At 46.6% G+C, this 12,091-nt stretch overlaps 1 protein-coding gene across 4 annotated transcripts in view; it reads right to left on the bottom strand.

Moving 5' to 3' along the window:
- Positions 1–11,538, bottom strand: part of ulk3 (unc-51 like kinase 3) — a 48,899-nt gene extending 37,361 nt beyond the window's left edge. For 2 of the 4 annotated variants that reach the window (XM_059946635.1, XM_059946640.1), the window contains exons 1-3: positions 11,344–11,536; positions 3,643–3,783; positions 2,621–2,741 (exon numbers count right to left, since the gene is read on the bottom strand). In XM_059946635.1, the coding sequence (XP_059802618.1) occupies positions 2,621–2,741; positions 3,643–3,783; positions 11,344–11,442 (361 nt within the window). In that variant the 5' untranslated portion in view covers positions 11,443–11,536. Of the gene's footprint in view, positions 1–2,620; positions 2,742–3,642; positions 3,784–11,343 lie in introns of all 4 variants that reach the window. The other 2 variants (XM_059946636.1, XM_059946637.1) reach the window with 2 other exon arrangements.
- Between the last annotated feature and the right edge of the window lie 553 nt (positions 11,539–12,091).

Raw genomic sequence — 12,091 nt, 5'->3', positions numbered from 1 at the left:
AGTGTCATTAAGGGTCCCAACCATCCATCCAGCATCCTTTGACTTTCTACCATCAGGCAGGAGACTCCGATGCATAAAAACAAGAACAGTCAGCATGAGAAATAGTCTCTTCCCACAGGCCATTAGGCTTCTGAACTCCCTGCCGCCTCGCATTCAAAATGTCACTGGTTATTCACTGCGGAGCAGACTCGATGGGCTGAATAGCCTACTTCTGTTTCTATATATTATGGTTTTATGGCCTAATCTGTTCCATACCTTACAATATTTAATATTAATACACTTTGGTTTGTTATTTATGGGTGATTCATCTGTTGATTTTATCCTTATCTTCATAAATTATTAAGTTTTATTGATGTTATGTATTTTACACCCTGGTTCAAAGAAACTTTGTCTCATTTCTATATACATTATACACCTGTATGTAGTTAAATGACAATAAACTTACTTGACTTTACTTTCCTACCCACCTGGCTTCACCTATCACCTTCTAGCTATCCTCCTCCCCCCCCCCCACCTTTTTATTTTGGCATCTTCCTCCTTCTTTTCCAGTCCTGAAGAAAGGTCTCGGCCTGAAACATCGACTGCTTATCCATTTCCATGGATGCTACCTGACCTGCTGAGTTCCCCCAGCATTTTGAGTTTCCAGCACCTGCAGAATTTCTCATGCTTATAATCTACCAGTACAAAGTGTTTTTGGGGAGGGTTCTGAAGCATCCAGGAGCGAAAAGGGAGAAGGGGCAGTACAAACTCCACTGAGACAGCACCTGAGGTCAGGACTGGACGTGGGTCTCTGTCGTTGTGAGGCAGTGGCTCTACCCTGTCACCCAGAGTGGAAAGGACACTGACTTCCAACACTCCAGAGTGGAAAGGACACTGACTTCCAACACTCCAAAGAACTCGAATACCCTCCTTGCAAAATTATCCTCCAAGGAGGATCTGGGTTCATCCTTGGTTCCTCAAACTTAGGTTGGTATTAGCTGTACTTGAGCAACACACACAAAAAGCTGGAGGAGCTCAACGAGTCAGGCAGCATCGATGGAGGGCCTGAAATGTCAACTGTTTATTCCTCTCCCTAGATGCTGCCCGACCTGCTGACCTCCAGGATTTTGTGCATGTTGCTCTCAGAATCTGCAGAGTGTCATTTTTATATAGAGACAGTAACAGTCTCCATGAGACCACAGCACCCAAGTGACCAATTAATCTACTGAACTGTACATCTTGAGAATGTGGGACGAAACTGGAAAACCTTTAAGAAATCGGCATGGTCATGGGGAGATCCTACAAACTCCTTACAGATAGCGTGGGAATTGAACCAGAGTTGCTGGTGCTGTAATAGTATTACACTACCAGTACTTCACTGCTTGCCTGACCTGAACTCAAAAGGTTAAAATTCGACAGAAATCGGGGACTGATCATGGGTGGAGTTTCTGTATCTTAGCAACTAGCAGTGACCTGGACAGGCGACATGTTAATTAGAAATACCAATGACTGAACAAATCTTCTGCCCTTCAATAATCAAAGTTACAATCTCCCTCTCTCACTCACACGCACAGAGCTACGTATCGGCACACTTTCCCAGCAAACCCTTGATAGGAGTCGAAGTTCACACTGAGACTATCCCGCTTACAGGGCAACAGGGTGGCACAATTGGTAATGCCACGGCCTCACAGTGCCTGACCTTGGGAACCTTTGCCCACTGAGTGTTCCAGATTCCTCCCACATCCAGGTTAATAGAGTTCCTCACCCATCTCCTCCCTGTGCGTCCACTTTACATTCAGGCTTCCATTTATATTCACCTTCTTTTCTTTCCTGATAAAGGTTAAAGACCTTCATCAGGAAAGTATGAGACTCCCCACTGGATAGGACGCCAGTCTTTCGCAAAGTTAACCCCCAGCATTTTGCCGGTACCCATTTTCAGCTGGGTGGTTTTCAGCACAACACGCTGCTTTGGCTGGGGCTCGAACTCATGACCTTCAGATTGCTAGTCCAGCACCTTAACCACTTGGCCACGCGCCACACTGATGAAGGGTTTCAGCCCAAAATGTCAACATTCTATTCCACAGATGCTGACTGACCTGCTGAGTTCCTCCAGTCCTTTGTGTAGGTGTGGTTCTCCTCAAGTGTCCTGGGCCTCAACCAGTAATTATTTGTCTCAGACATTTGCACTTAATCTTAAAGTGACTGGAGAAGTATAGGGGAGGATGTCAGGGGTCGTTATCCCCCTCCCCACACAGAGAGTGGTGAGTGTGTGGAACATGCTACTAGGAGAGGTTGTAGGGGCAGATGAATTAAGGACTTTTAAGAGACTCAGGAATATAGATTGAAGAAAACTGGAGGCTGTGCAAGAGGGAACGGTTAGATTGATCTTGCAGTAGGTTAGCACAACACTGTACTGTGCTGTACAAAATGCTGCCACATTGCACCTCTGACTGTGCTGCATTTCCCTAGCACTGCACCCAAGATTGGCTTGGATGATGGGACCAGGCCCCAGGAGCAGGGCTCGAGACTCACTGACAGCTGACATCATCGCTGTCCGGGACGTTCTTTGGAATGTTCCCACGGTCAGGGAGAACACCCCCCCCAACCTCCCGGTGTTCCAGTGCCATTCCCGCCCTCTTACCGAGCTGTTGCAGGAAGCGGCGCGCCACTCGCTCCGGGAGGGCCCGGCGGCTGTGGATGAAGTGTGAGAGGTCGCCTCCCGCGCAGTACTCCATGATGAGGTAAATGTTCTCGCCGTCCCACTGCCAAGACAGGAACAGGACCAGCGTGAACCCAGGAACGCCACCTCACTATATCTTTTTGAACTACTAATACTACTAACTTAACTTTTAAATATTATTTCTTATTGTAATTTGTAGTATATTCTAAATTCCATGAACCATGCCTCATTATTCATTTTAAGAACTATTTATTTTATTATAACTTTAGTAATTATTTTACATATTGAACTGCACTGCCACCACAAACAACAAATTCCAAGAAATATGCCAATGATAATAGACCTAATTCACTATTAAAAGACAGTAAAGAGCCACTTGACAGAGGTTTTCTCTTTAGAGTGAAGGAAGATGAGGCAAGACTTCATAGAGGTATGTGGAACGATAAGAGGCTTAGAAAGATGGGGTAGCACAGCAGCATGTTGGTTAGCACAATGCTTTACAATACAGGCGTCCCAGCTGCCCGTGAGCAGTTTGTACATTCCCCCCATGACCATGTGGGTTTCCTCTGGGTGCTCCGGTTTCCTGCCACAGTCCAAAGACATACAAGTTGGTAGGATAATTGGTCATTGTAAATTGTCCTGTGATTAGGCTAGATCAAATTGGAGGTTGCTGGGCAGTACGTCTCAAAGTGCTGGAAGGGCCTATCCTGCGCTGTATCTCAATAAATTTAAAAATGTTTGGAAATTGATAACCCTACGTCTAAAACGATTGGCTCCTCACGTGTACATATATGTAGATATATTTGTGAGAAAAAAATTTGAATTTAAAAAAAAAACTCAAGGTTGATTTCCCAAGAACCCAAAGCCACGTATAGCAAAGTACCAGAAGACAAAATGGAGTGCAGACATAAAAGAGTTGCCAGCCGAAATTAATTACCCCCTGCAGATTTGCTTTGATAAATCATTCTTTAGCTCAAACCCACTTGGAAGTCCTTCAGCTGGACGATGTGAGGGTGCTCGACTGTCTTCAGGATCTCGATCTCCGTTAGCAAGTTTTCCACCGAAGCTTTGTTCAGGCTCTTCTTATTCACGCACTTGATGGCCACCACCTCGCGGTTGTTCACCTGTTGGAAGGGAAGGAGGCAAGGAGGAGTAAGTCATCTGCCCCATCACCTCAATTTTTCTACCTGGTCCCTATTACCTTCAATGCTCAAATGCCTCTCAATCTAACGAAAACCAGCCTCCCCTCCAGGGACTCTGTCTACGCTTCTAGCTGCCTCAGTAAAAGTCCCTTCCACCACCCCAGTTATTCTACCTTTTCTTCCCTTCCATCAGCTCTTTGACAGACTCTACCCCACTCTTATAAGACTATTATGGTCTGCTAGTACAACAGGTTGGACTCTTAACCTCATAAATGCCTCGTCATGGTCTCATTGCTTAGTGGTTAGCATAGTGCTTTACAGCGCCAATGACTGGAAGATTGAGTCTCAATCCCCGCCACCCTCTGTAAGGAGTTTGTACGTTTCCCCTGTGTATGGACAGGCTTCCTCCAGGAGCTCTGCTTTCCTCCCACATTCCAAAGATACAATGTCAGGGTTAGTAAGTTGTTGGCATGATATGTTGGTGCCAGACTTGCAGATCGACCCCCAGCACATATCCTCAGACTGTGTTGGTTGTTGACACAAACACCCCATTTTGCCATAGTTTCCAATGTTTCCACGTACATGTGATAAATAAAACAAATCTTTAATTTTTGTCTACCTGTTCGGCACTTTCTCTGTAACTTCACTCTGTGTTGTTATTGCCTTTTCCCTGTACAACTTTTCCACTGTGTCTCAGTGAATGTACCAGTAATAAAACCAACTGATTACCCAGCTACTGGCCGAAGGTCCATAGTTCTAGGTTGCAGGAAATTCCACACTGCTCCAGAAGCCTCCATGAAGAGTTGTCACGCCAGTCCTCAAAATCCTCAGATTACGTCCCGAGCTCTTGACCTAGCCTGAGGAAACACCATCCCGGCATCTACCTTTCCAAACTCTTTCAGAACCTTGCACACTTCAAATAGCAATAACCCTTCTCTTCCCACCATTCCTCCAAATCCCAGTGCGTGCAGGCCAACTATATAGAGTCGCCCCTCTAGGACAGCCCCTCCACCCCAGGAACTAATCTAGTCAGATCAGCTTGCTTTACCACACCAACTGCCTTAATTACCACAATATCCTTCCTTCTTTAAAGACAGTGCGCAGTCTCTGAGTATGGACTTGCTAGACCCCAAACGGCTTAAGCACAACCATCACACGTCAAATCTCTTGCAATAAAGACCAACGTACAGCCCCTTATTACACACAGAATAAACACTGTCTCGTGCACCTGCAGATCAATATCCTCAGAACTTCAAAAAATGCAGAGGGTAAGGGTCCTTCCACGAATGAATGTGTTCGGAATGGACATCATTAGTTGATTGCAAATCATACCAATGAACTAGCTAGCAAGAGCAATTAACACATGTCTATTATGGGTAGTCAATTCTCTATCAGTTGGCTCACATTCTGATGTTCTACTGTTGTCCTCCGTCTATAGTGAGGGAGATTCATGTCCACATCGAGTACGGAGCACAGCCCCCACTTGCTGAACACAAATGGGGGGGGGGGGCTCTGTATAAAATGTTCAAGTGATCAGATTCTCCATGACAGATCAGTGCCCTTGAACAGAAAGTCCAACAAGTAGAGGTGGATGTCGCCCAGTCCATCATGGGTAAAGTCCACCCAGCCATTGAACACAACTACATGAACAGCGGTCGCAGGAAAGCAGCACCCATCATCAGGGACGCCCATCACCCAGTTCATGCTCTGATCCCACCTCTGCCATCAAGAAGGTGGTACAGGAGCCTCAGGACTCACACCACCTCTGCAGGAACAGTTATTACCCCTTGATTATCAGGCTCTTGAACTAGAGGGGATAACTTCACTTGCTCCATCATTGAAATGTTCCCACAACCAATGGACTCACTTTCAAGGACTCTTCATCTCATGTCATCGATATTTATTGCTTATTTATTTATTATTATTTCTCCTTTTTGTATTTACACAATTTGTTGTCTTCTGCACTCTGGCTGAACTCCCTAGTTGGGCAGAATTTCATTGATTCTGCTATGGTTATTATCCTACGAGGGGTGATTGTATAAATATATATAGAATATAGAAGGATATTGTGGTACTGATGCGGTAAAGCAAGCTGATCTAACGAGGTTACTTCCTGGTGTGGAAAAGCTGTCCTCGGAGGGGAGACTGTATTTATAGAAAATGCCCACAGGAAGATTATTATTCTAATGAGTATGCTTACAAGAAAGTGAATCCTCGGGGTTCTATATGGTGATAGGCGTACTTTGATAAGATCGGAAGGCTGTCTGTTTCCGTGAGGGGGTTGGTGGGCAATTTATTTATTGCGGGGTAAGCCCTTCTGTCCTTTCAAGTCTTGCCACCCCAGGAACTCCAGAGCCCTGATTAACTCTAACCTAATCACAGTACAATTTGCAATGACCAATTACCCTACCTGGTATGTCTTTGGACCGTGGGAGGAAACCAAAACACCCAGAAGAAACCCACGTATTCCACGGGAAGGACACATAGAGACTACTTGTAGAATGTTGTTGGAGTTAACTCCGAACTCCAGAACACCCTGAGCTGCCACGGTGCCATGCTAACCTCTACGTTACCATGGTGCCCACTAGGCTGACGTTGTTCCCTGTGTTATTCTGCTGAACATCGTGGATTTGCTGTGCTGGCACTAGTGTGTGTGGCAATTCTGGCGTTCTGCCCCCTGCACGCACTTGGATGTTGGTTGTTAATGCAAACGACACATTTCACTGTATGTTTTGATGTACCAAGCTCAGGTGAAAAGCTTATCTTGCATATTGCTCTGACCGATTAATTCATGATACAGTGCATTGAGGGAGAACAATAACAATGAAGAATAAAGTGCAAAGTCTACCAAATAAATGTAAAGTGCAAGATCATAATGAGGCAGATTACGAGGCAAAGAGTCCATCTTATTGTACATCTGCTTGAGAGCCTGATAAGAATGGGATTGAAGCTGTCTTTAAGCCTGGTTTTATGGGCTTTCAAGCTTTTGTATCTTCTGCCCGATGGGAGAGGCAAGGATAGAGAATGTGCGGAGTAGGTAGGGTTTTTGATGATGCAGGCAGCTTTACTGAGGCAGGGAGAAGCGTAGGTAGAGTCCATGGAGGGGAGGCTGGTTTCTGTGATGTGCTGAACTGTGCCCACAGGTCTCCGCAGCCTCTGGTGGTCCCCTGTTGCTACACCAACCCACAATGCATCCAGACAGACCCCTTTCTGTGGTGCATTGATAAAAATTGGTAGTGAGTTGACAGGGACATTCTGAATTCCTTTGGCTACCTGACGAAGCAGACATGTTAGTGAGCTTTTTTAGTCGGGGCATTGATGTGCTTTGACCATAAGACACAGGAGCTGAATTAGGCCATTCAGCCCATCAGATCTCCTCCACCATTCCATCATGGCTGATCCCAGATCCCGCTCAACTCCACGCATCTACCTTCTCGCCATATCCTTTGATGCCCTGAGTAATCAGGAAATGATCAACCTCCACCTTAAATATACCCATGGACCTGGCCTCCACCGCAGTCTGTGACAGAACATTCCACAGGTATACTACTCTGTCTAAACAAAAATTCCTCCTCACCTCTGTTCTAAACGGTCAGCCCTCAATTGAAGCTGTGCCCTCTATTTCTGGATACACCTACCAGAGGAAACATCCTCTCTACATCCACCCTATCTAGTCCTTTCAACATCCGGTAGGTTTCAATGAGGTCCCCATGCACTCCGGTTAATGAGAGAGGTCAGAGGAGAATGGCCAGACTGGTTCAAGCTGACAGGAAAGTGACCGCAACTCAAGCGACCACACGTTACAACAGGCGTGCGCAGGGGAGCATCTCAGAACACACCGCACGTCGAATCCTGAAGTGGGTGGACTACAGCAGCAGGAGACTGCACCCGGTTCACAGTTAATGCATCGCAAAATGCTTCACGATGGGGGTTAACATCAAATCAGTGACACATCCAGAGCAGAATTCTCATGTTGTAATGAGCTGGAGGGTCAGTCTGTCTGCACACTATCCACAAATGGCTGAAGGAAAACTCCACCGTCTCCAGCTCCACTTGACTCGAGAGGGTAAGGTCTTAACACTAAACAGCACAGAAACTGAGCCTTTGGCCCAAATAGTCTGTGCCGATGTTACTCTGCCTACTCCCACCACAGCCCTCCATTCGTCTCCCACTCACGCACTTTCTTGCAAGACACTGGTGGGTGTTAAGGATGTAGGTCGACCCCCTCAGCTCGAGAGCGGTGAAGCTGGACCGCATGCCGCACTGCCGCCCGCGACGGCAACTCGGGGAGAAAGCCGCCCAAGGCATCGCGCGCCCCATCAGATGGTGCGAATGCCTTGTGGACACTTTTCTTGTCAGACCCTGTTGGATACTGGCGATTACAATACTGCAAGTCCGGCTCACTGGTTCATTGGTGACACTGATGCAGGGAGAGCTGCACGGCCCGGGCTGTCGTGGGAACCTCGAGCGCAGCCGCCCGGGGGAGGAGGCAGTGTGGCTCGGTGGGCTGGGTCGGGCCTGGCTCCTCCCGGTGGTGCTGCCCTCTGGTGTTCATTTGGTGGAAGACAAGCTGAATTGCATTTGTCTGCGACTGCAAGAGTGCAAGATGAGGGATTGCTGCTTGATCTAGCAGAAAATGTGACTCCAGGACAACATCCCACGACACTCAGGGACCCCGACAATAAACACAGAAAACCTACAGCACAATACAGATCCTTCGGCCCACAATGCTGTGCAGAACGTGTACTTACTTTAGAAATTACCTAGGGTTACCCATAGCCCTCTATTTTTCTGAGCTCCATGTACCTATCCAGGAGCCTCCAAAAAGACCCTATCGTATCCGCCTCCACCACCGTCACCGGCAGCCCATTCCACACACTCACCACTCACTCTGAGTAAAAAAACTTACCCCTGACATCTCCTCTGGACCTACTCCCCAGCACCTTACACCTGTGCCCTCTCATGTTATCCACTTCAGCCCTGGGAAATAGCCTCTGACTATCCAGACGATCAGTGCCCCTCATCATCTTATACACTCCTATCAGGTCACCTCCCATCCTCTGTCACTCCAAGGAGAAAAAGCCAAGCACACTCAACCTGTAGTTTTTTTGTAAAACATAGTATTATATGAGCTGAGTGTGACTGTTGGTACTGTGTTGTGCACCTTGGTCCCCGAGGGACACACTTTCATTCGACTGTATTCACGGGCATGGTTGAAACCAGAATCAGGCGGTACTGGCTCATTAGCCCACAAGTGTCTCTAAATAAATTAAGACATTTCTGAAACAGCCTAGTGCAGGTTAAGAATTGATCAGGAACTAAGGAATTCAGCACGGAAGTGCAACGGAATTGTTCAATCCACCAGGAGGTGCAAAGGTAAGAACAGAGTGGAATGAGTCAAAGTCCCAGTTTATTGCCAAAACCTCAAGAGCACCTGCACAGGTGCAATGGCGGAAACTTACTCAGACACAGCATCAAATACGCAACGTTCATAAGGAAAACACACACTTGGAACACAATGCAGTTCACAGAGGAAAGAACAGAAACAGAACAAAAAAAAATGCCTATTGCAGGGCAAACTGGCCAGTGTTGCTATACTGAGGGAGTGACTAGGATCGTGCTGGTTGCTTCAAGAACTGCATGGTTGAATGATTGCTGAACTTGGTGGTGTGGGACTTCAGGCTCGTGTATCACCTGCCCGATGGGAGCTGTGAGAAGGTGGCAAGGCCCAGATGGCAGGGACCTTTGACGATGGATGTTGCCTTCACAAGGCAGTGTGGACAACACTGGTGGGGAGGAACTGCCTGTGATGTATGGGCTGAGTCCACTACTCCCTGTCAATCCTGTGCATTTGAAGGTTCAGAAGTTCGACGCAAGGTGCAGAATCCAAGAGGGTCTGAAACCTTAACGTGATACACCGCAGAACCATCACCCTTTGCTCAGGGTTCTGTGGTCTGACCTAAAGAATCCTTCCCACATTTACTGTTTTTCATTATAGGTATTATATTCAGATATAATTCCCTGTCTGTTGTCTAGCCAACAGAAGCACCATAGTCAACACACCCCCAAGTTTGCACTCCCTCTATCTTACCTGTTAGACAGGCCCCACTGCCTGAACACTTCATTTGGTAGGATTTATTTACAAGCTTCTCTGCCAGTTTCCACACAGCTTCCTTCAGGCTCCACATAGAACCACAGAACATTACAACACAGAAACAGGCCTTTTGGCCCTTCTTTGCTGTGCTGAACCATTTTTCTGCCCAGTCCCACTGCCCTGCACCTGGACCATATCCCTCCATACACCTCTCATCCATGTACATCACCCTCTTTGTCCCACGTGAACCCTTTGCAGGGCTTACAAACACAGATGCCCATGAGAATAAGATCATAAGGCATGAGGCCATTCAGCCCATCAAGTCTACTCCACCATTCCACCATGATTGATTTATTTTCCTTCTCAATCCTGTTCTCCTGCCAGCTTCCCATAATATTTGATGCCCTTACTAATCAGGAGCCTATCGAACTCGACTTTAAATATACCCAGTGACTTGGCCTCCAAAGCCACCTGGGGCAATGAATTCCACAGATTCACCACCCTCTGGCTACAGAAATTCCTCCATTCTGTTCTCAAGGGACATCCTTCTGTTCTGAGAGGGTTACCAGAATGAGGATTGGAGAAAAAAGACATGGGGAGAGGAAAGTAATTACCAGAAGGACGTGGATGAAAGGGAAGGAGGAGAATCTTAGAATACATATAAATATATAATATTGACTTATATACATAGGGGGAGATGAATGAAGGTAAAATTGGGTGTGGAGAATGCAATTAACCAGTGTTTGCTGTTCTCAAAGTTCAAAGTACATTTATTAACAAATTAGCTATTAGCTATGTATTATACAACCTTGTGCTTACAGACAGCCACAACACAAAGAAACCCAAGAACCCATTACAAAAGGAAAATCATCAAACACCCAATCTGCCTGACGAGTTATATTTTCAAATTTAAAAATGAATCCAGCTGAAGGGCCAAGGCCAGCAGTGCCGGCTGTCCATCTCCCTCACGGATGTTCTTGACCTACTAAGTCCGCTTTGTGTGTTGTTCCAGATTCCAGGATCTGCAGTCTCACTTCGTCATTCAGATTAGCTTTTTAAAGACCCTATTGGTATAGTCTGGCCTGTTAGGCACAACCCACTATTAACATCACGTTGCGGAGACTGCAGTGTAATATGCTTGTAACTGTGCCAGGGTCTTACCCTATCGGAGATATTCCCTTTCCTCCACCCGCCCATCTCCCACCTTCTCCCAGTTCTCCATCATTAAACGCCTATCCCTTTTCCGCCGACGCTGAGTGTTTTCCAGCACCTTGGTTTTTATTTCACACTGCCTTACTTTTGGAAAGCATTGAACTAGATTCCACGCTAAAGCAAAATTAAGTCTTTTCCCGAAGGATTTCCCAACCACCATATGTTACGCATCTGCCGCAACCGGATCGGCGGTACAAATGCAAAGTTTTATATAGGGCGCCCCGGCAACCTCTTACCTTCCTGTAGGCTTTATAAACCGTGGCGTAGGATCCACTGCCCAGCTTCTCGGTGAGGATGAACTCCTGCAGCTTGGGAGGAGCGCAGCCAGCCGCCATCCAGGATCTCCATCCGACAGGACGGGGCCGGAGAGAAAACACAGGAAAGGGAGTATTGCCCCAGACTCCTCCTACCTCGCTCGGCTAAATCGGGCAGCAACTTCACTCGGAAGAAAATATAACTCTTCCGGGAGCAAAGGACACACAGCCTGCTGAGCAAAACATATCTTAACAGCTTCGGACGGAGAGCCTTCGTCGAGATTCTAAAGTCTCGGCGTGAAATATCGACTGTTTATTTATTTTCATGGATGCTGCCTGACCTGCTGAGTTCCTCCAGCATTTTGTGTGTGTGTGTTGCTCTGGATTTCCACCTTCAGCAGAATTTCCTTTATTTAAATGAATTTGACTAAATCGTGCGCTCTCCTTGAGCAAAATTTACAATGTGGAGAATTTCAATATTCAAAATTGTTTGTCATTCTTCAGTAAAAGGGAACTGATAGTTACTCCGATTCGATGCAGCGTTAAAAACACAACCATACATAATAAATATAAATAAGCTTACATACATTGCACGTACAGGAGTATCGGTACATATGGTGACTGACAAAGTGGTGATGCTGAGGTGGGTTGATGAGCGGAGATGATCAGCATGAGAGTGTGGGGAAGTAACTGGTGGTCCTGGCGTGGATGTTTCCCTGATGGGAGCAGG

This window comes from Hypanus sabinus, chromosome 21 (assembly GCF_030144855.1).
Source record: "Hypanus sabinus isolate sHypSab1 chromosome 21, sHypSab1.hap1, whole genome shotgun sequence".
NCBI lineage: Eukaryota > Metazoa > Chordata > Chondrichthyes > Myliobatiformes > Dasyatidae > Hypanus > Hypanus sabinus.
The sequence above is the reverse complement of the archived record's forward strand: the minus strand, read 5'-3'. Positions and strand labels throughout refer to the sequence as shown.